The sequence below is a fragment of the Gastrolobium bilobum genome, unplaced genomic scaffold, assembly GCF_033153095.1.
Source record: "Gastrolobium bilobum isolate Gb01-03AN ecotype WA unplaced genomic scaffold, APGP_CSIRO_Gbil_v1 utg16135, whole genome shotgun sequence".
NCBI classification, from domain to species: Eukaryota; Viridiplantae; Streptophyta; class Magnoliopsida; order Fabales; family Fabaceae; genus Gastrolobium; species Gastrolobium bilobum.
The window spans coordinates 128,321-148,710 of NW_026899035.1; the positions used below are offsets into that span (position 1 = coordinate 128,321).

Below are 20,390 nucleotides of genomic sequence, written 5' to 3' on the forward strand. Positions count from 1 at the left end.
ATTAATTGTGATTGGTATATTAATTGTGATTCGTCATCAGTACATTAATTGTGATCAAAATTAATTGTGATTAGTAATTGATACATTAATTATGATTAGTGATTGGTACATTAATTGTGATTTATACATTAATTAAATAGTCATTTTCCTTCGTTCTCTTTTTTGGAATGTGATTGGTACATTAATTCTGATCGGGCAACGAGATTGTGCCACGTAGCACACGAATCATTGACTACCAAGTTCGCTATCAGTCGTAGCGAACTTGGACCTGTGACAATCAACTTTTCCTACGAAAATGTGTCACATGTCAAAAATTATTGGCTACCAAGTTTGCTATCAGTGACCTGCGTGACATATTAAAAAATAACATTGTTCGTATGACATTTGGATAAAAAAATCAATGGACTGTGCCATTTTAGTCACTGATCCACAAATATCAAACTTGCGGATAGTGTCGCTAAAAATTTTGGTTGCTTAAAGCTCGCGATTGCTAATTTGCTACTACGTTTATATTCGCTATTTTAGGAAAAACATTATAAGAACAGTTTTTTAATATATACGATGATAGGGTATAATTATTATATTCCGTAGGTATTAAAATTACACATCACAACTTAAAATAAAATAAACGGGTTATATTATATTATCTCTTGGGAATTTTTTTTTAATAGATAATACGTTTAAGTGGAGTTAAATGCTGATATGCTCCCAGGCTAAGCATATCTCTCAATTTATTTGAGAATTTTTTAGACGAATTATAAATCGCATTATTAATGAGATTCTTACATTAACCACTGAAATTTGAACTTACGCTGGGATATGAGTCTGTCTTATCCTTAATTAATTATAACTACACTCACATCTCCAAGTGAGAATTTAGTATGCACATGTGAGGTATTGGATTATTTAAAATTTTAATTAAGTCCTAACATCAACAAATATGTAAATTTATCAGGAATAGGCGAATGGCTAGCAGAAGTAACTTTATTAATAGGTTAAGTAGGAAATTAAAACCAAAATATATAAATGACTTTCAAAACTATATTTTAATTTAAAAATTTAAGGCGAACGAATCACTATCTTTAAATACTTTAGTGAGCCAAATTATTAGCTATAATTGAGTTAAGTGTGAAACTCAAATTGTAATAAGTAAATTCAACATTATCGTAACCCAAAATTTTAAAATAATAAATTTATATATCTTTCTGTTTACATGATTTTTATTTAATCCGTTCTTAAAATTATGAAATTTAATTATTCATAAGTCATACTTAAATTTTTAATGTAATATATGACCTTGGAATTTAGGAACATGAATATCGTTTAGGATTACAAGTGGATAGGATAGAATTCTCCAAAATAAACTTCATGATATATGGTAATGGAGAAATATCATAATTAGAGAGAAATAAGAGAAAATCATCTATGTTGGTTTCGCTGTTAGCTCATTTTTAGCATTTGCTTACCTAATATTGTTTTACCGTGTTATTTCCCGTTCTTGCAAAAACGAAAATCATTCTTCATACGTCAGGATACTTAAGGTTGGAGTTAAGATGATAAAGCTGATTACTTTATTTATGGGATGAGAGAACGGGAGATCAAAGTAATTAAGTTGACGGAGCAAGATTGACAAATTTGACCATGGAAGACATGATGAATGTGATGGTCTTTTTTAAAGACTTCGCAAAAAAGTAGATATAATCGAGTCAAATATGGACGGACGGACGGTCTGGCTTACCAGAGTTTATTTAGAGTCACCATCACATTCACACGCAGATCGTGAGGGCCTAGATATTAGCGACTGAAAATTCGTAAAAAGATACAACAAAAGCCCAAGTGTTATTTCAAATTAAAAAAATAAAATAAAATAAAGATAGAAAACATGAAGAGTTTTTGTCTTCTTTGAGAGTTCATTTCGATCATGATAGTTAAAATTAAGGGTTTTATGTTTATCATGTAACATAATATAACCTCACTTTCTTACACACACATTAAAGAGGTGGAGTCCACATATTTTTCTTTCTCTTTCATTGTATGTGTTGGAAACAACACTTAAATTATATTACATAACATTAATAAAACTTTAAAATTAAATACTTAAAATTAAAAGGAGATAAAAAAAGTCGTAAAACGTAATATTCTAACGTAAAAAAAATTGTGAAAACGTAAAATTATTTTGAATTTTAATAAAATCACTTTAATTAAAAAAATCATAAAATTATAAATTAAAATCGTAAAATTGTGATTTTCATGACTATGAAATGCTGGGAAATCTTGACGTCTGACTCCTTTTTTCTGCAAATGTGTTTCCTCGTTGGGAAAATTTATTGTATGGTCGGTCTTTCTCTCTTTCTTCTTCCTTTCTCTCTTCTCTCTCTTCTTCTCTCTCTCTACCCGGCTCACATGAGCTGGGTTCACTAAATAATCGCTCTCTCATTGGATCTCACTGGTAAGGCTATCAAATCATTTACTCAAATAAATTTATAATAAAAAACAAAGAAAAAGCGTTTGTGCGTTTAAATGACACTATTCGTGTCATTTCACTTTTACAAAAAAGATGGGACTCATACTTTTATATTTTTTTGTCTATTTCTTTCTCTCACTTAAAAAAAATATAATTTTACATTCTTTTAAATGATACACACTTTTTCCAAAAAAAAAAACAATTATATAAAGTGATTACTGGATAATAACTTATAAAATGAGGGTTTAATGTTTTTTATGATATAATAGATAAATTTTATCTTGTATACATATATGAGAAGATGAGCGAAAAGAAAAATATAAATTTTATATAATTTTATGTGCATAATAAATAAATTTATCCCCTTTGAAAAATAATAAGCCGTTAAAATGAATGTGGTTAACTAGTGTTTCAGTATATATATTTGTCAAAAAAATTAATTACATAAAATGATAAAGGTAATCGAAATTCAACAAACAATTAATTTGTTTATTAAATAATAAATAATAAAATGCATTAAATGTTTCACTTCAAAAATAGTTGCAAACTTTTAGTGCTACGGATTCACCGTGCATCGATTCAAAAAGAAGCAAAGAAAATTTGTAATAGAAATGAAAAATAAATTGAAAATATAGATTTAAATGGGAAGAAAATTTACTTTTTATGACAAAAAAATGTACCCAATGATTATATTCGATGGATAAAAGAAAATTCTCAAAAATAGCTATAAAAAAGTTCATTCACCGTCTTTCAAAAGATTCATTGAATTAATCTAATCGACTTTCCAACACCTAGCCTCCGTCTCTGTTGTCTTGTAGGGAGTATGACGAATAAGCCACTAAAATAAAAGTAAATAAAAGCCATAAAGGACTTAATATTAATAATCATAAACGAAGAGGCTTGGAGGTGGGGGATCCAGAACATGCATGCAGGTTTAATGAAACGTGTACGGTGATAAGGTGGTTTGATGGGAGTAGATTAGATTTTGTAGAGACAGTAGAGTGGAAAGATGTGGAAAAAGGAGGTGGAATATGTATGTCCCATGGGGTTAGAGATTCGAGGGATTGTACCCTCTTTTGTGTATTATTTATTTATTGGCCGAACACAAAGCATGGAGATACGCATTCCAAAGATACCCCCTTGCAAAGCGTGTCAATAAATTAGCATTTATATCTATCACACTCGCTTAGGCCTTAGGGTATAGGTATAGCCGTATAGGACTTAGTGTGTTTGGAAACGATAGTGATACCAAAATCCATACTCTATCAATTTAAAATCAGTTATTTTAAAGTTTAGACAACTTGTTTAAAAAAAAAAAAGTTTAGACATATATATATATATATATAAGGAGGTGTTTGGTTCAGGTAAACAAATTTTTTACTCGAAAAATATAATTATTAGGGATCTGCAGAGAATGTGAGTTAGATAGAAAAGTTTTAAAAAAATTCTTTTGTTGGGCAAAATTTTGAGTAAAATTCTTGAATGTGTATTTAGTTGAAGATAAAATATTGATAGAAAAACTTATTGAAATTACAAAATTATCCTTTTAAAATAACTCTATAGGACCAATTATCTTAGGACCAATTATCTTGTACCACTTTTCACTTATCCGATTTTCAAAGACAAATATCACCTTCTACGATGCTTCCTGGAATCGTCATTTTGTTGCTTTTTACATGCAAAACATGATAGCTAGCAACTCAATTTGATGGGTAAAATTGAAGACATCCGTGAACCAAACATGAACAGTTGAGTATGTGGCAGTGAGAATCACTTTTCATAGAAAACTCTTGAACAAAACACCCCTTTAAAAGAGTTTTGTGAATATCATATAACAGGAAAATTAATACATAATGTTACAGATACAAATTTTTGTAGGGCCGCCAAATATTAGAAAAAAAAATGAAGAAAAAAGTTTGCACAGAAAACAATATGAGAGTAGGAGAAAACAAAAATTTACATTTTCATATATAAAATAAATTTTGTTCTTTTCTTAATAACTTTATAAAATAAAATATAAATTTAGTAAAAATATCTTAAATATTCTGACAGACAAAAATTAAGAAATTGTAGTAATTAAATATTTGACAACTTATTTTGAATAATTTTTCATTATTAAATAACTTCAACTCACTTTATATTAGTGAAATCAGCAGTAGATTTCACCTAATGATAAAAATAAAATAAAAAATAGTTATAAATTATGTTGCTAACATTTTTTTTAGAACAATTGAATCAAATGCAAATAATTCTCAAATTAGGCACATTTTACTATAGATACCCAATGATAAATAGATTTGATGTTGTGTTTCAACCTAAAATTTTAAAGTTATAGATCAATAAAATTTTTTCTCTTTTATGATACTCATTTACTTTATTTTTAATCAATATAAAACTTTACTATTATCCATACTTAAATATTTTCAACAGTTAAATTGTTGTGAATTTTTTTTTCCAGTTACTCAAAACAATATTTGACATATTTACAGTTAAGCGGCAGCCATAATATGATATGAATTCATTTATATGTAGAGATACTTCTCCATGTGTCAAATAGTAATTTAAGTAATCTTTAGCAAAAGGTTATGATTTACTAAAGAGTCACTAGGATTAGTAGTAAGGAGTTTGAGTAGTTTGTATTAATTTATGTGTTCAATTTCAATGATTGTTTTAAAAAAAAATAGTGATTTAACTACTTAAGAAATCATATAACGGACCATGCCTATTTGAAAATTTCTTCAAATACAGACATACAGTTATATTTTTCTTAAATTGACACTATATAAAAAAAACTTCTAATTAAATGTGCAACAATTTTCAAATGATGGATATAGTTTTGTTTTGTACATTTGTTTGTGCTTTTTTAATGCGAACCCTTTAAAAAAATCCTTTAGCATGTTGAATGAAGAGAGTAACAGCATTTGACTTCTATATCACGTCCCCAGAGTCCAGACCAACCCCACCCTTTAAAAAAATTTATATGTGCCTTCACCTTTTATTATTAGAATATTATCATCACGTATATAGCACTATAATTAAAATGACAATAAAGTCTTTTCCTACTTGACAATTTCGTTCAAAGATTAACTACCTACTACCATATCACACCTCAGGTAGATGAAAACTGTGGGAAGATCAGAGATGGATATTTAGTCATTTACAAGAGGTTTTCATTTATTTAAGTGAGTCGGGATATAATTAGGTATGGACTCATAGTGCAACAACCATGAGATATTAGTATGTCATTGGATGCATGCATCTTAATATGTGAATATCTTTAACGAATAAATAACTACTTTAATTCGTTATATATAGTGTGTGTCTCTTTTCGGGCCATCAATGAACAATTAACAAATAATTTCATAAAGTTTAGTGCAACAAAAGTAGTAAAAGTTGCAATGCATGAAGAATGCCCCCTCGTCAAATACAATGAAATAAACAATCTTTGCTGGACATAAATGTTGTATAATAATCTTTTTAAACAACTAATCCATTCACTACTACTATATATATATATAAATACACACTGAGCCAAAAGGCAACCCTTTTGGTGCGTACACATTTACTGATTTACATAAATATATAAATAATAAATGTGTTAATGATTACTAACTTGATATATATGAAATTAATATTTCTCATATTATAGAAATTAATTTTATTTTCTATATACTTAAAAATATATAAAATTCATATGAGATTATGTAAAAAAAAAAAAATACATACTTATATTTATATATAATATATATTATTTTAAATGATATAATTTTGTATTATTTTTTAATAAAATTAAATCGTTTTAGTGTATTTTTTTATTCATTTACATTTTTTATTTCTATACAATTAGGAAGAAAAAGAAAATCAAAAAAAGAGAATATAAAATGGAAAAAATGTCTATCATTTTAAAGGATGTAAAGTTGTATCATTTTAAGTGAGAGAAAGAGATAGATAAAAGTGGAGAGAGTGTGAACAAAAAAATATAAAGGTATGGGTCTCACCTCTTTGTGAGAGTGAAAGGATATAAATTGTGTCATTTAAAAGTACAAACATTTTTCTCATATGAAATACATCAAAACACCATGGTTTCATTAAAAATAACACAAAATTGTGTTATTTAAAATAATAAATACTTTTTCTATATATATAAAATAAAATTATCTCCTATAATATAAAATATATAAATCTCAATTATTTATAGAGAAAAACAAATATCATGTTGTGAGACAATCATCTTATCATGCTATAAAGACAATCTCAATATGGGATTCACTATTTTAAAAAAAAAAAAAAAAAAAATACGGCACAAATATTAATATATGTGTAGGAAACTAAATTTTTGTAATGTAAAACCCTTATTTATATCATGGAATGAATAAATGACTCTTGGAGAACAAGGAAGAATAAATTTGGACTGAAATGGAGTGGAATTAAAAATAGAGAGACAAACTATCAAAAGAAAAAAAGAAATTCTCTAGAGACACAGAGAGGAGGAGGGGGCCTTTTGCTTTAATCGAAGCCCTTGCTTTCGCCGACCTCGTTCCTTGTGACACCTACCCGTCCCCATCTCTCATTTTCTATTTTTTGGCTTTATTTAATTATTACAAAAACATGTTTATGAGTTACGACTTACGACCATATCATTAATTTAAATTTAATCTTAAAAGTATTTTTTTCCAATAGTACCCTCGTAACATTGATGTGCAGTGCAACAGTAGCAGGGCAGTTTTGGAAAAAGAATTTGGACCGTTATGCAGGTTTCGTGATTACCAGGCATCTGCAACATTGACAAATTGCTTCACCGCCCAATTATTTTGAAGCCACAGAGACGCGGTGGTCTCAATTCTCAGGCCACTCTCATTCCACCGAGCATGCGACATCGTGTCAAAAGCTTACAAAGATGATGTTTTACTCAGACTTGCCTACTATGAATAAAATAAAACTACAAGTTACTATCATTTCGTACATAAAAAGTAAAAGCTTGAGATAATCATAATTGACGCATGTACATTAGAATTCATTAATACTAGCAGGATTACCATAAATAACCAAAAAAATATCCCACTGTCACTATTTTTTTTTTAAGTATTTTCGCTTTTTCTTTTGGAAGGGTTAAGTTAACGAGATCATAATTATCATTGACCAATTCTATTAGCATTCATTAATACTAAAAGAAACAAATATCACAAAATAACAAAAAAATCCTACCATCTATATTTCTTTTTAAAGCATTAATTTAAGAGCTCATGAAGTTAAACATATTGTCAAGGTCTTTTGTAAAACCCGGCTTATCTTAACAATACCTTGTATGCTAAGGATGACACAAGAAAATTTCCCAGGCACACAATAATTTGTGAAGCTCACATTTTTTTAAGCAAAAAAAAAAAAAAACGCGAAACGAATCTCAACATTGCATAATCACTTTTCGTAAGACATAACTCTTATGAAACCATAGTTATAACTCTTTCTTAAGGTTCCTTAACAAAATGTTCGTAATGAAGAGGAAAATGCTATTCAGTTTCAGAAGAAATGAATCGTATACAATCACTCCCACCATTTAGAAATGGGGGAAAATATACACAAGGGGCTTAAATCAGTTTCCTCATTGAAAATGAGAAATCAAAAGGGTTTTACAATCATAGAAAACTTCGTCGTGAGAAAAAAACAAATGAAGACATTCAAATACTACAGCATCCAATAAGGAATGAAAGTTCGGAAATTTGAAAAAAAAAAAAAAAATTCAATCGGCACGCCCTACAAACTACCAACGGAACTCTGACAAAGTTCATAGGCTATAGAAAGAGACAGTTTTTTTTTTTTACTTGCACCCGTTTTTCAACACAAATCAAGAGAGAACATTTAGCTAAGAATTGAATTGAGTGAAATGTAACAAGATAAAAACAAAAAAGAGTGGCTTAACATGTATGGTTTGCTTGTGATTATAACAAAACTAATCTCCTGGATCACAAAAAAACCAAACTGCCATTTCTTTTTATACATTGCAGAGTAGTGATTAATGTACAAAAAGAAAAATAAATTGATTTTTTTTTTTTAAAAGAACAAAACAAAGAGAGAAAGAAAGGGGAAGAGTTATTAAACCCACCTTTCCTCTTTGAAATTCATTCACTGGCCCCAACCACCCCAAATCCTTTCTCCAATGAAACTCACAAACCTTCTCACTGACCCTTTCTCCTCATTTTCACCGCCATCACCGGCTTCATCAACTTCAACATCACCACCACTAACATTACTATTACTACTCTCCCCAACCGATTCCGACTCAACAGACGCGTTATGCTGCGGACTCACGGACTCGGAGCTGTTCAACTCGGTGGACTTGTTGTTAGAAGCCCTCTTGTTTCTCTTGTCCTTCCTTCCGTTGCCGTTGTTGTTCTTTGCAGTTTTGGCGGTTTGAGCCAACGAGTCCTCGAAGGCATCGATGATTTCGTGTATGAGTTGGTGATTGGGTGAGGTGTCCCATCGTACCCAGTAACTCATGTAACAGCGAAAGCAACTGCAGTTGAAGAGAGGTGGATGATCGCCGTCGACAACACCCTTTGGTACGGCGGCGTTGGTCCGGCGAGGGTTGCCGGAAAAGTTGTTAGAAGAGCATGAGATGAGGTAAGCTAGGACTTCCCTGTCTTGTGGTGAGAGAGCAACGGTGAGTGTTAGTATGGTCGCCGGAAGGAAGGATAGTTGGTCGGATATTGTTGGTGGCGAGGGATGAACGGTTCCTTTACGGTACAGCTTCTTCATGGTTTGGTTTGGTTCAAGTTGAAGAGAAAAACAGATAGAGAGAGAAAAAGACTTGGCCTTTGAAGGGTTGATGAGGTTTTATTATTCTGATTCTAAGTTTGAGAGAGAGAGAGAGAGAGAGAGAGCTATTGCTTATTACTATGTTTTTTGGGAGTGTTCACATGTGATGCGGCACTTGCTAGCTTCCTGCTCCTGTCCCTACCATAATGTACCATTCCCCAACCCCATGCGTTTCTACAATTGTGATTTGTGCAGTGATGGGTCCCTCTCGCCTCTGATTTGTCCCTCTCTTCTCTTCGGCTTTTGTGGATTTCAAATACCTTTTTACCACCACACCCAAGTACATACATACATTGATTAGGGTTTTGTTTAATTGTTCTTGGAAATATACGCATGTTCTTGAGCTTAATTTTAACGCTCTTATACTTTAATTTATTTTTGCACACTTCCTTATAATTTTGTCTGTGACATTTTATTTAATAAACTTCATAATTTCGCAATATATTATTAAATTCTTGCTGTTAATGATCTTTCATTTCAGTGTCTTTTAATTGTTATTTGAAAAAAAATATGTATCATTTTAAAGGATATAAAATTATTTTATTTTAAATAAAAGAAAGAGATAAATCATTAAAGAGAGAGTGCCAAAAAAAAAGATTTAAAGACGTGGATCTTACCTCTTTGTGAGAGTAAAAAGATATAAAATATATCATTTAAAATGAAACACATTTTTTCTTATTATTTACACATGTTCGGGTATTTTTAATTAAATATATACTGTCATGCTAATCCGAATAACAAATATTATATAATAACTCAATTAAAAAAAAACTAAGGAAGGATATAAGAATAAGAGTAAATATCTTTTTTAGTCCCTAACAATATCCACGAAGCCTTTTTCAGTCCCTAGCAATAAAAAGGGGACAAATTGGTCCTTGAAATAACAAAAAAGAGGCCACGTTCTTCCTTCTGTTAACTCCCACCTAACGGCTCAACTAACAGTGCACAGTTGGCACGTTAGTTTGCTGATGCGGCTTGGATGTGGGACACCGTGGAAGATGAGACGACGACGTTTTGGTCCCTGTCAAAATGCACGAGAACGTTTTTAGTCCCTGACAAAAAGCACGGGGCCCTTATTGGTCCCTAACTAGAGAAAAATAGGCACATGACTTCATTATTTTTCTATGCAGTCCAATTTTGCAAAACATACACATTACATCAGAAACAGGACTGCAATCCAATTTTGCAAAACAGGAACATGACATTAAATTGGATTTGTATGCAGTCCAATTTGTTAAACCAGAAGACATGGATGTACAAGAACCACAACTACGTATATTAGTTAAAAAACATCAAAAATGGTAAACTTAAACATTCATCAACCCTGTGAAACATAATAGCTGGAACATGATTGAATATCATTATATTTGAAGACATGGATGTACAGTAGTGCAATACAAAATAAAGTCAACTGCCAGGAATTAAAAGAAAGGCCTCTAATACAATAGGGCCAGAATTTACAAAAAAAAAAAAAACATTGACACAATGAGGCCTCCGAATACATAATGGCCATAATTTTCAAAAAAAAGTCAGTCACATAGTGATAAACCCTTCTCAGTTGGCTCATGCACTACTCTCAGGTCTTATACAGCAGCAGGTCGTTTTCTTGAGGCAGACCATGGAGGCCTAAAACCAGGTGTGCTCATGAAGGCCAAAAATCTGCTTCGTGTGTCACTGGTTGCTGCATTCATTGTTTCATTACTCAACAGCTCATTTGCCTGTTGTGGATTTGATGGAGGTGTGCTACTTGCTCTTAAGTTGTCTTCATGTGGCTGAGAACTACCAACTTTTGCAGTCCAGTCAACTGCCATGCATTGCAATTATCAACAATCATTTACATGGCTTCTTCTCTGATTTTTCTCTGTATTTAAATATCAACAATCATGCAATTATATTTTATAGAAAAATAAATAGTATAATTGTAATGCTACACTACTGAAGATATTGTTCGTAAATCTCATAACGCTATGTCTTATACAGACTAAGAGAATTAAAGCAGTTCATATTACTCCAGGGATCGTAAAAGCTATTTGCAAGAGCCAAGAATCCCTTTTAACAAAATGGGAAGCTTAATTAGCATTGAAAAAGAAATGAATAGTCGTTAATAAGGTCGAAACTTCAGTTAGAAACACAAACTTCATTGAAATAAAATGGCAAGAAGAATATTTTACTTTGTGATGAAATTTAATTTAATTACTTTGTGATGAACAAATGGATTGCACTCCTATTTCTGATGTAATGCACTTCTGTTTTACAAAATTGGACTGCATAGAAAAGCAATGAAGTCATGTGCCTATTTTTCTCTGGTTAGGGACCAATAAGAGCCCCGTGCTTTTTGTCAGGGAGTAAAAACGTCATCGTGCCTTTTGACAGGGACCAAAATGGCCCTCGTGGTTTTGATAGGGACCAAAACGTTGTCGTCTCGTATTTCACGGTGTCCCACATCCAAGCCGCATCAGCAAACTAACGTGCCAACTGTGCACCGTTATGAGAGTTAACAGAAGGATGAACATAACCTCTTTTTTGTTATTTCAGGGACCAATTTATCCCTTTTTTATTGCTAGGGACTGAAAAAAAATTCGTGAATATTGTCAGCGACTAAAAAATATATTTACTCTAAGAATGATATACTAAACATACGGTACAGCTGAAAAATTACTAAAATACTATATGATATGGTTAGAACCTTGGGTTAAGTAAATGGCCACATAATACTTCTTTAACCCCGTGTTATATTCAAAAATCGTCATGGCATTTTCTCCTTGAATTCAATGACCAAAAAAAAAAATTATTATATTTTATTGATCGGATTTGATGTTTATACAGCCACGCAAAAGTTGAAAATGTGATTTTTCAACATGGAGAATAGTTACAGTATTTGAAAAGAAGACAAGTGTTTAATTAGCGGGGAATATGTTTGCTGTTGACCATTGGAAAATTCAAGAACGGAACCAAATTGAACGAATAACTTTAATTTCTGAATTGAGAAAAAGAAATCAAGAAAAAAATTTAATATAAAGGTCATGTCTGAATTGAGAAAAAGAAATCAAGAAAAATATTTAATTTAAAATAGTAATTAAAAAATTACAAAGAATAGTAAAAAAATAAAATAATAAATAGTAAATTTTGAAAAAAAATTGTTTTCCTTTAATTTCATTATATATATATTATATGGAAAAAATATTTCTCAAACAGCTTCAGATAAGTTTATCTCCGGCTATTCAAAATTACGTCGTTTTATTTATTTATTTTCTTATATTAACTGATTCACCTTTGAACTGGTTATGATTCTCTTTTTCTCACTCTTCCTTTGTCATCACTAATCTATCTTTGTACGATTATGATTTACTAGCTGGAGATAAAATTATCTCAAGCAGCTTGAGAAACAATAAGTCATATATATATATATATATATATATATATATATATATATATATGGAGAGAGATCTTTTGACTCTAGAGTAAGACTTACAAGTCTTACTCCTCATCTCAACCATTAATTTCTTTCCATCTAACGATTATCTATACCCATTAATTAATTATTAATTTCAAATAAATAATAATCATTAGATGAACGGAAATCAATGGTTGAGATGAGGAGTAAGACTTGTAAGTCTTACTTTAAAGTCAAAAGATCTCTCTTATATATATATATATATATATATAATTTTAGAGGTAACATATTTTTACTATAAAATATTTTTATTATCAGTTTACTACTACTTTAAATAACTATATATCATGAGGAGTAGATTAAAAATTATTTTTTTATTCTCTTTCTTCGAAAAAAATTAAGAGATTATCGGCTAAAAGTAGGATTCAACCTGTCAAGTTTGACAAAGTAATGCTTAGGATTTTATTTCTTCTGAACTCAAACCTGTCAATTAAAAGGTTTGTGATTATGGTTACCAAAAAAAAAAAAAAAGGTTTGTGATTATTTCTTCTTCCTGTCACTTTGTTCTTATAGTACAGTCCTGAAGGCCACTTTTTATTGAAATATTGAAATACCGAGTGTATTGAGAGTCTGTTTGGTATGATGTATAAGGCTTGGTAGTATAAATTTATATTATACATTATGACATTTTCAATTGTTTGGTGTGACCATCGTATAGTATAAGCTTAAACAGAATAACTCTTTAATACATCAAAATAATGTATAACTTAATCAGGCCTAAGTGAGAGAGATTAGGCCTGATAAGGGGTTGATGTATTAATATTGCTTACAAATACAATTATCAAGAACTAATATATCACTTCAATATTAATATATTAAAATAATTTTCTTTAATATATTAATTTTTAAAATATTGAAAGATATTATCTTATACAATACCATACCAAACGCTGGATAATATTAAAATTTAATCAAAGGTCTTATACTATCAGCCTTATATTATGAGGCCTTATCTTATACTATGTATCAAACATGTCTTGAATTTCATCACCAAAGAAAAGATGAGACTAATCCCCCATTCGAAGAGAAAGAGACATCCTCTATCACTCAAAGATTTTCCTAACGCAAGCAAACCCTAAAAAAGTCAATTAGACACTTGGGGGTTAAGGGCATGTTTGATGCATAGTATAGGATAAGGCCTGATTGTATAAGACCTGATTGAATTTTAATATTATCCAGCGTTTAGCACGATATTGTATAAAGTAATATATTATATAAGATAATATCATCTAGTATTTGATAATGCACTGTATAATACTATATAGAATAAAAATAAATATTTTTAATAAAAATAAATATTTTTAATAAAAGTAAATATTTTTAATAAAAATATCCTTTAATAAAGAATTTATATAATTCTTAAAAAAAATGTTATATGATATTAATTTTTATAAAAATTTATTGATCAGTGTGTCCAAAACATAAATTAATTTTTATAAAAAAAAATTCAATATTTTAAAAATTAATATATTGAAAAATTAATTTTTATTTTAATATATTAATATCAAAGTAATATATTAATTTTTGAGAATTGCACTAGTCAACGATGTTAATACACCAACCAACCTCTTATCAGGCCTTATCCCTCCTCCTTAGGCTGGATTAAGTTATACATCGTTTTGATGTATTAAGGGATCCTGTTGTATAAGCTTATACTATACGAGGGTCACACCAAACAACTGAAAATGTCATAACATATAGTATAAGCTTATAGGATCATACTTTATACGACACACCAAACACGCCTAAAGTTTGTGATTATTAGTTAATACAAGATTCGTGAGATTACCTTCCTCTTAGTCCTTTAATATTAAACATTTTTGAACTAATTCAAAAGTTGTTACCATTTTCATGTAAAGCTCCGAAGTCTTCCTTAACACAACATGCCTCTTTTTTGCCGGAATCGAACTACTAACCACCGGGTTTTATGAGTGAGACAGCGACTATTATAAATTACGAAACGTACATGGAAGGTGTGCAACGGTGGCGTCAGTGTGATTAAAAGGCATAGGATGCTTGCAACATTATTGCCATAAGATGCACTTCTGACGTTAAAAATTTAGATGCTTTGATATGTGTCAGGTTCTTCATCTGTCTTCATTATCCAAAAAAGCGATCCCCCCAATGACCCAATCAATATCTATTGGCCACAATCTTGAAACCCAATTGGCGTTGGCCGAAACAACAGAAAAAACAGCAAATGAAGAAAGGTAACGAAATCCCACTAGGAACAACGTTCGTATAAGAGAGGAAAGTAGATAAGGCTACGAGATAAATTGGAAATTAGGTTCTGCACGCTGTACTCACCAATGGTACATTGGTACATAGTATATTGTAAAAGTGGGCTCTTTGGTTTTGATTAATGGGTTAGATAATATATCCTCTATGTTACAAATCTTCGCTTAAGAAAGATGAAGTTCCAAGGGGTTTTAAAATAGTGCGTGAATCAAGGGTCATAAGCTTTTCAGTTAATCCTAGATTCCGGGGACTTTTCAAGATAAACTGGTCCAACCAATAACGATACAATTGGCGTATGAATTGGTCCCACCAAAAAGAAGACGCAGAAAATATGCTGTACAACTATAGTAACTACTCGAGGGAAAAATCATTTGGCCACTGTATGCAGTGAGTAAACATTATATGCTTTTTTCCGTGTGTGGTTGTTTCTATAGCTCAAAATGGAAATAGGCATCAGGGAATCGCATTTACACTTTTATTATTTTTACCACATGGCATCACAATTTTCTGGTGAATTTGAGTTAATTATTCACCGTCCATTCATACTCTAAAGTCAGAAAAGTTCTAACTGCCTACATTTATACCAAATTTCAACTCAGATTATCTATCCTCAATCATGACCCGTCATCATTATTACTTGTGATTTCATAAATAATAATTAAGTAAAAAGCAGAAATCTATAACTTAAAGTGAATTATTCCATATACCAAGACCGAAAGAGAGCACAAAGTTATAGATTTTCTGTGTGACAGGGAGAGAGAAAGCGACGCAGGGGGGGCGGGGGCGGTAAAAGCTAACGATTTCGATTCCTGTTAAACATCAGCAAGAGCAATAATAAAATGCAAATGGGTCAACTGATCAAGGGGTCCATACATGCAAATTATTGAGTTGTTAAGTATACGATATAGGCTGAAATAACTATTAGGAAGAACTACTTAGGCGTGACTTGATCCAGGACTCGAGATGCCGCAGCTCCTCGCTGTTTATCGAGTGGCCAAGACCAGGATAAGCCTGCAAAAACAACAAATGTCAATAGCGATGATGGACAGAAGGGGTCATTGGATAAATAATTGAATTGTTGAAAAACTAGAACTTCACCTTAAACTCACATCCAACGCTAACTTGTTTAAGGAAGGGGGGACCTGCTTGTCCGGCCTCGAACAATACTGTCCTATCAACTAGCCCATGGGACCATAATATGGGTGTCTGTATATATATATATATATATATATATATATATATATATATATAAGGTCAAGAAAATAAAACAGATTATAACTGCGTACCGCAAAATTCAGTTGAGTCAAATATTATTAGTACAGGCAATAATGTCTTTACAAATTAAAAATACCCCATCAACTGATACTAAGTTATTCTAGTGTCGGACTCATGGCTCATATGATTTAATTCTAATGACATAAGCATTTAAAGATTGTAAAGTGTCATTGTTCCAAGGAAAATTGTATGTCCACAACAACACAGGCCCCGATGAGGAAAAGCAGCATAGCTGGATCCATGCTTGACTCTGGATAAAAATAAAATCCAATCTGTATTTAAGCCACAGATGTGGTTTTCTCCATTGGGTCGGTGTACTTTTGTTGGGACATATAGCAAATATCTTTGTTCCAAAAGGTCAAACTCAATATTTCCATGTAAACATTTGATCCAGAGGCAATTAGTACATAACCAAATTGGTTGTCGGCAACCATGTTGTTTCCTCTCCCATCCAAAATGAACACAATTACTCTTGAACGAAATGGACAAAGTATAGCTAAGACCAAACTTGACAAAAAGGAATGACGAGAGAAAAACAAATTAAGATGGCATATAATATTCCTGAAGATAATTACCCTCTTTGCCTCCGGTGTAATTTGTTCTATGATAGATGACGAATTAAATGGAACCCAGCCACTAAAGACTGCACCTCCACCTAAAGTTTTAGGGTACAGTAGAACACTAGCCAAGGTCAAGGCACCTGCAAAACAATGTCACTTACCAAGATGTTTATATATCTGCTTTTCTATTATGGAATTGGTAGGAAGGGAGAGATATACACACATGCACAGACAGACTCATATAGACATGGGAAATAAAAGACAGACCTCCTTGACTGAATCCACAGATAAACACGTTGTTAGGGTTTATGCCTGCAGCTATTTCCTTGTCTATAGTAGCATGCACATTTCGAACAGCATTAAGCAAACTACTCTCGTCTTTTGGAGAATCCTGACAAATATAAGCAAAACGTTTTCCAACATAAATTGATTAGATCAATAGCACCATCCTGAACAGGATAAAAGTAATTGTATGACTCAAGTTGCTCAGCCGTTATACCAAGCTTTTTAGTTAATCAAAGTAATTGAACTGAAAGTCTAAAAAATGAAAAGGAAAAAAAAGACCGTTAAGCTTGTTACTTGACATTCAAAAGATATGGCCACATATGATGCTTTCAAGAAAATTTATTAGAGAAAATTGATCATGGTCATAATCACCCAAGTGTTTGCCTGTCACATGATTAAGAAAAGGAGGCACACAGGTGCACCATATATAAGAGAAGGGTGTAGCTTACGTTGCACAGGAATTAACAATTAAATGAGGACCAAATAAGGAGAATTTTTTTTCAAAAGAATATTATATCTGATCAGATTAAAGGCTGTAAGCATAACTATGATCAACCGTCAACAATTCTGACTATCAATATAAAAATTATAAATGTATATCTGACAAAGAAGGCAGTTCCTAGTTTGGGCCGATACTGTGTTGCCTAGTCCAGAAGATTTTCATCAGATTAAGTAATATTTCACTTGAGGAAGCTGACAAAAATAATGAGAATTCAGTTTATTGTCAGTACATTTGCGGTATTAGTAAACAAATCATTATTAAGGCTATCACAGAAGAGCACTCTGCAGATCTCGTGATTCTTAATTGGTCCACAGTTAACACCACGATGATAAAAACACAAAGGGTAACGCAATAGCCGCCATTGCGATCGCATTTGCGGCCATATTGCTGTCATAAGGCAAAATGTCAATTTTATCCTAAATTTAAATGTGTAACAGAAAAAATTTAAGGGTTTTTTAGTCTATCTGCGTCTCTCTCTGTCACTTCTGCTATCTCTGCCTTTAAAAAATGTTTTTTTTCTCCATTATTTCTGTCATATATCTATTCCGCTATTTCCGCAATCGCAACTCGCTATAACGCTATAGCGTTTTTCGGGGTTGGCTGCGATATGCCGCAATCCGCATTTGATAACTATGATGCTCACTGTCAAGTGGACATTTGAACCCTGTTGCTCTCATTTTGTGACAAAAAACAATTATAACTTAACTGAATGTAGCATACATACTCCAATTTATACTCTGACGGCACTGTGCAGCACAGAAAATGTGGAAAAGGGAGATATAAAAGCCCCAAGCATTCTAAAAATAAGGATAGCTATAGTTTGCCATATCGTTTATTATTTTCCCTTAAAAGGTTGATCATACAGCATTAATATCCAGAAAAGACCGCACTAATAAAAGAAATCATCAAAAGGACAAAGGAGGACTAAACTTACAGCTGTCACAGGAATCTCAAGAATGTCAAACCATGAAGGCATTATAGAACCATCTACAAGAAGAAGCAAATCAATATAATATTAAAGTGGGAGAGCATATGGCATTTTCATGGCATTGGCTGTAAACCAAAACGAGATTGTAAGCCTATCATGTTGCCAACAAATGCAATCTTAAATGATGTTAATATTTAAACCACACCCCATTAAATTCCGACTATCGATGGTGGAATGAGGACAATACTTGTATGCAATCTTACCCTTGCATATATGCAAAGAGATTGTTTCCCAAATTCGAATTCGTAATCTTTCAGCCTTAGATGATTTTAATATGCTATTTAAAATTGGGGAAAATGTTTGTCATTTTAAAGAATATAACTTTGTTTCGTTTTAAGTGAAAGAAAAGTATTTGATGGTTTTTTATATTTTCTTTCCTCCACAAAATTAGGAGGAAAGAGAAAGAGAGTACTACAGAGAAGAGAGAAGGTAAAAAATTACCAAAACACACTAGTTTCACTTAAAATGACAAACATTTTCCCTTAAAAATTTAATTGGATGTACTATTAAAGATACCGAGCAGAAAATTCAAGACTAAACAAGGGAGGAATAGGAGGAGAGATCAGCATAAACCTATACAAGCAACATGAAACAAGGACCCTCCCTCAGAAGTTCTAATTAATGATGGCCAAATAGTTCCTTGAACTAGTGTATGCTAACATCCCCTAAACACCTCCTATCATAATACTGTCCAATTGGGTAAATGTTTGGACATCCATTGTGATTGAGACTTGACCTGACTTCTAATCATATAATCTCTTTTGACATTGAACAAGTAAATTATTCTGACGGACAAAGGGCAGCCATAACAGTTGGAGTTCAATTTTGTGCACAACATTGCTGATCTAAGAACAGCATGAGATAAAATGTCAAATGAAATTGAACAGTCCTATTCAATATTTAGTTTAGAAAGAAAAAAAAAGGCAAGCATAGGGACATAGTTTAAACCATGAAAGCAATTAATAGAGTGATGTGATGAATAGAATAGACATACAATTGCAAGTGACAGGGGCGGAAGGGGCAGAAGGGAAGGACCAATTGGTGTTTCTGAATTGGGAAGAAGTGAATAAGGTCTTGATGGGTTCGTTGGCAGGGCCAGAGTCACCCAAACCGTGAAGCCACAGAATAAAGCTTCGAGCCATGGGGGGCAATGGCATCGACTCAGATTCTCTAGACGACGGCTTTTCTGGGAACAAAAGAAGAAACAGAAAGACGCTGCTTAGTGTGATTGCAATCACAACAGTGGGCTTTATCACCTTCATCTCAAATCGTCCATGGCATCAACTACAACTAGAATCAATTCTACCAATTGTGAGGGGTTTGAGATTTGTATTTTAAAAGCCTTCTCATTTTATCGCCTAAATAAAATTATTTTGTTTTATAATATTTTTAAAAATATCAGTATTAAACAAAAAATAATTTTTAATATTTATTTAAAAAAAAAGTATTTGTTAAGATCATTTCTATTAAAATCCAAATTAAACACATTCTTAAAATAAAATTATTTATATTGAAGTAGATTGATTTAAAGAAAAAAGTCAATCTATTTAGTTTATAATATTATTTGATTGGTTTGGTTTAAAATGTAGTCATTTCAACTGAAATTATATATATATATATATATATATATATATAATTTTACCTCACACTTAAGCAGTAAGAGTGTACATAGATAAGGTGACCTATTAGGGGCTTTTCTCAGGTAAAATATGACTTAAGCAGTAAAATAGAGTGGGCGTCTCCCTCCAAAAAAAATATATAATAATAACTATATGATTATGCCACAAGTATATTTTAAAAAGTCTGTGATT

The 20,390-nt window shown here is 31.5% G+C and overlaps 2 protein-coding genes across 2 annotated transcripts; both read right to left on the reverse strand.

The window, feature by feature from the left end:
* Positions 1-7,266: 7,266 nt before the first annotated feature.
* Positions 7,267-9,379, reverse strand: LOC133286444 (uncharacterized). The gene is made up of 2 exons (XM_061483864.1): positions 8,565-9,379; positions 7,267-7,386 (listed from the first exon to the last, which is right to left on the reverse strand). Exon 1 carries the CDS (start codon positions 9,215-9,217, stop codon positions 8,585-8,587), a length of 633 nt encoding a protein of 210 aa, XP_061339848.1. The 5' UTR covers positions 9,218-9,379; the 3' UTR covers positions 7,267-7,386; positions 8,565-8,584.
* A 6,343-nt stretch (positions 9,380-15,722) lies between these two features.
* Positions 15,723-19,875, reverse strand: LOC133286398 (probable carboxylesterase SOBER1-like). The gene is made up of 6 exons (XM_061483808.1): positions 19,574-19,875; positions 18,526-18,578; positions 17,072-17,195; positions 16,820-16,944; positions 16,068-16,175; positions 15,723-15,980 (listed from the first exon to the last, which is right to left on the reverse strand). Exons 1-6 carry the CDS (start codon positions 19,839-19,841, stop codon positions 15,891-15,893), a joined length of 768 nt encoding a protein of 255 aa, XP_061339792.1. The 5' UTR covers positions 19,842-19,875; the 3' UTR covers positions 15,723-15,890.
* Positions 19,876-20,390: the final 515 nt, after the last annotated feature.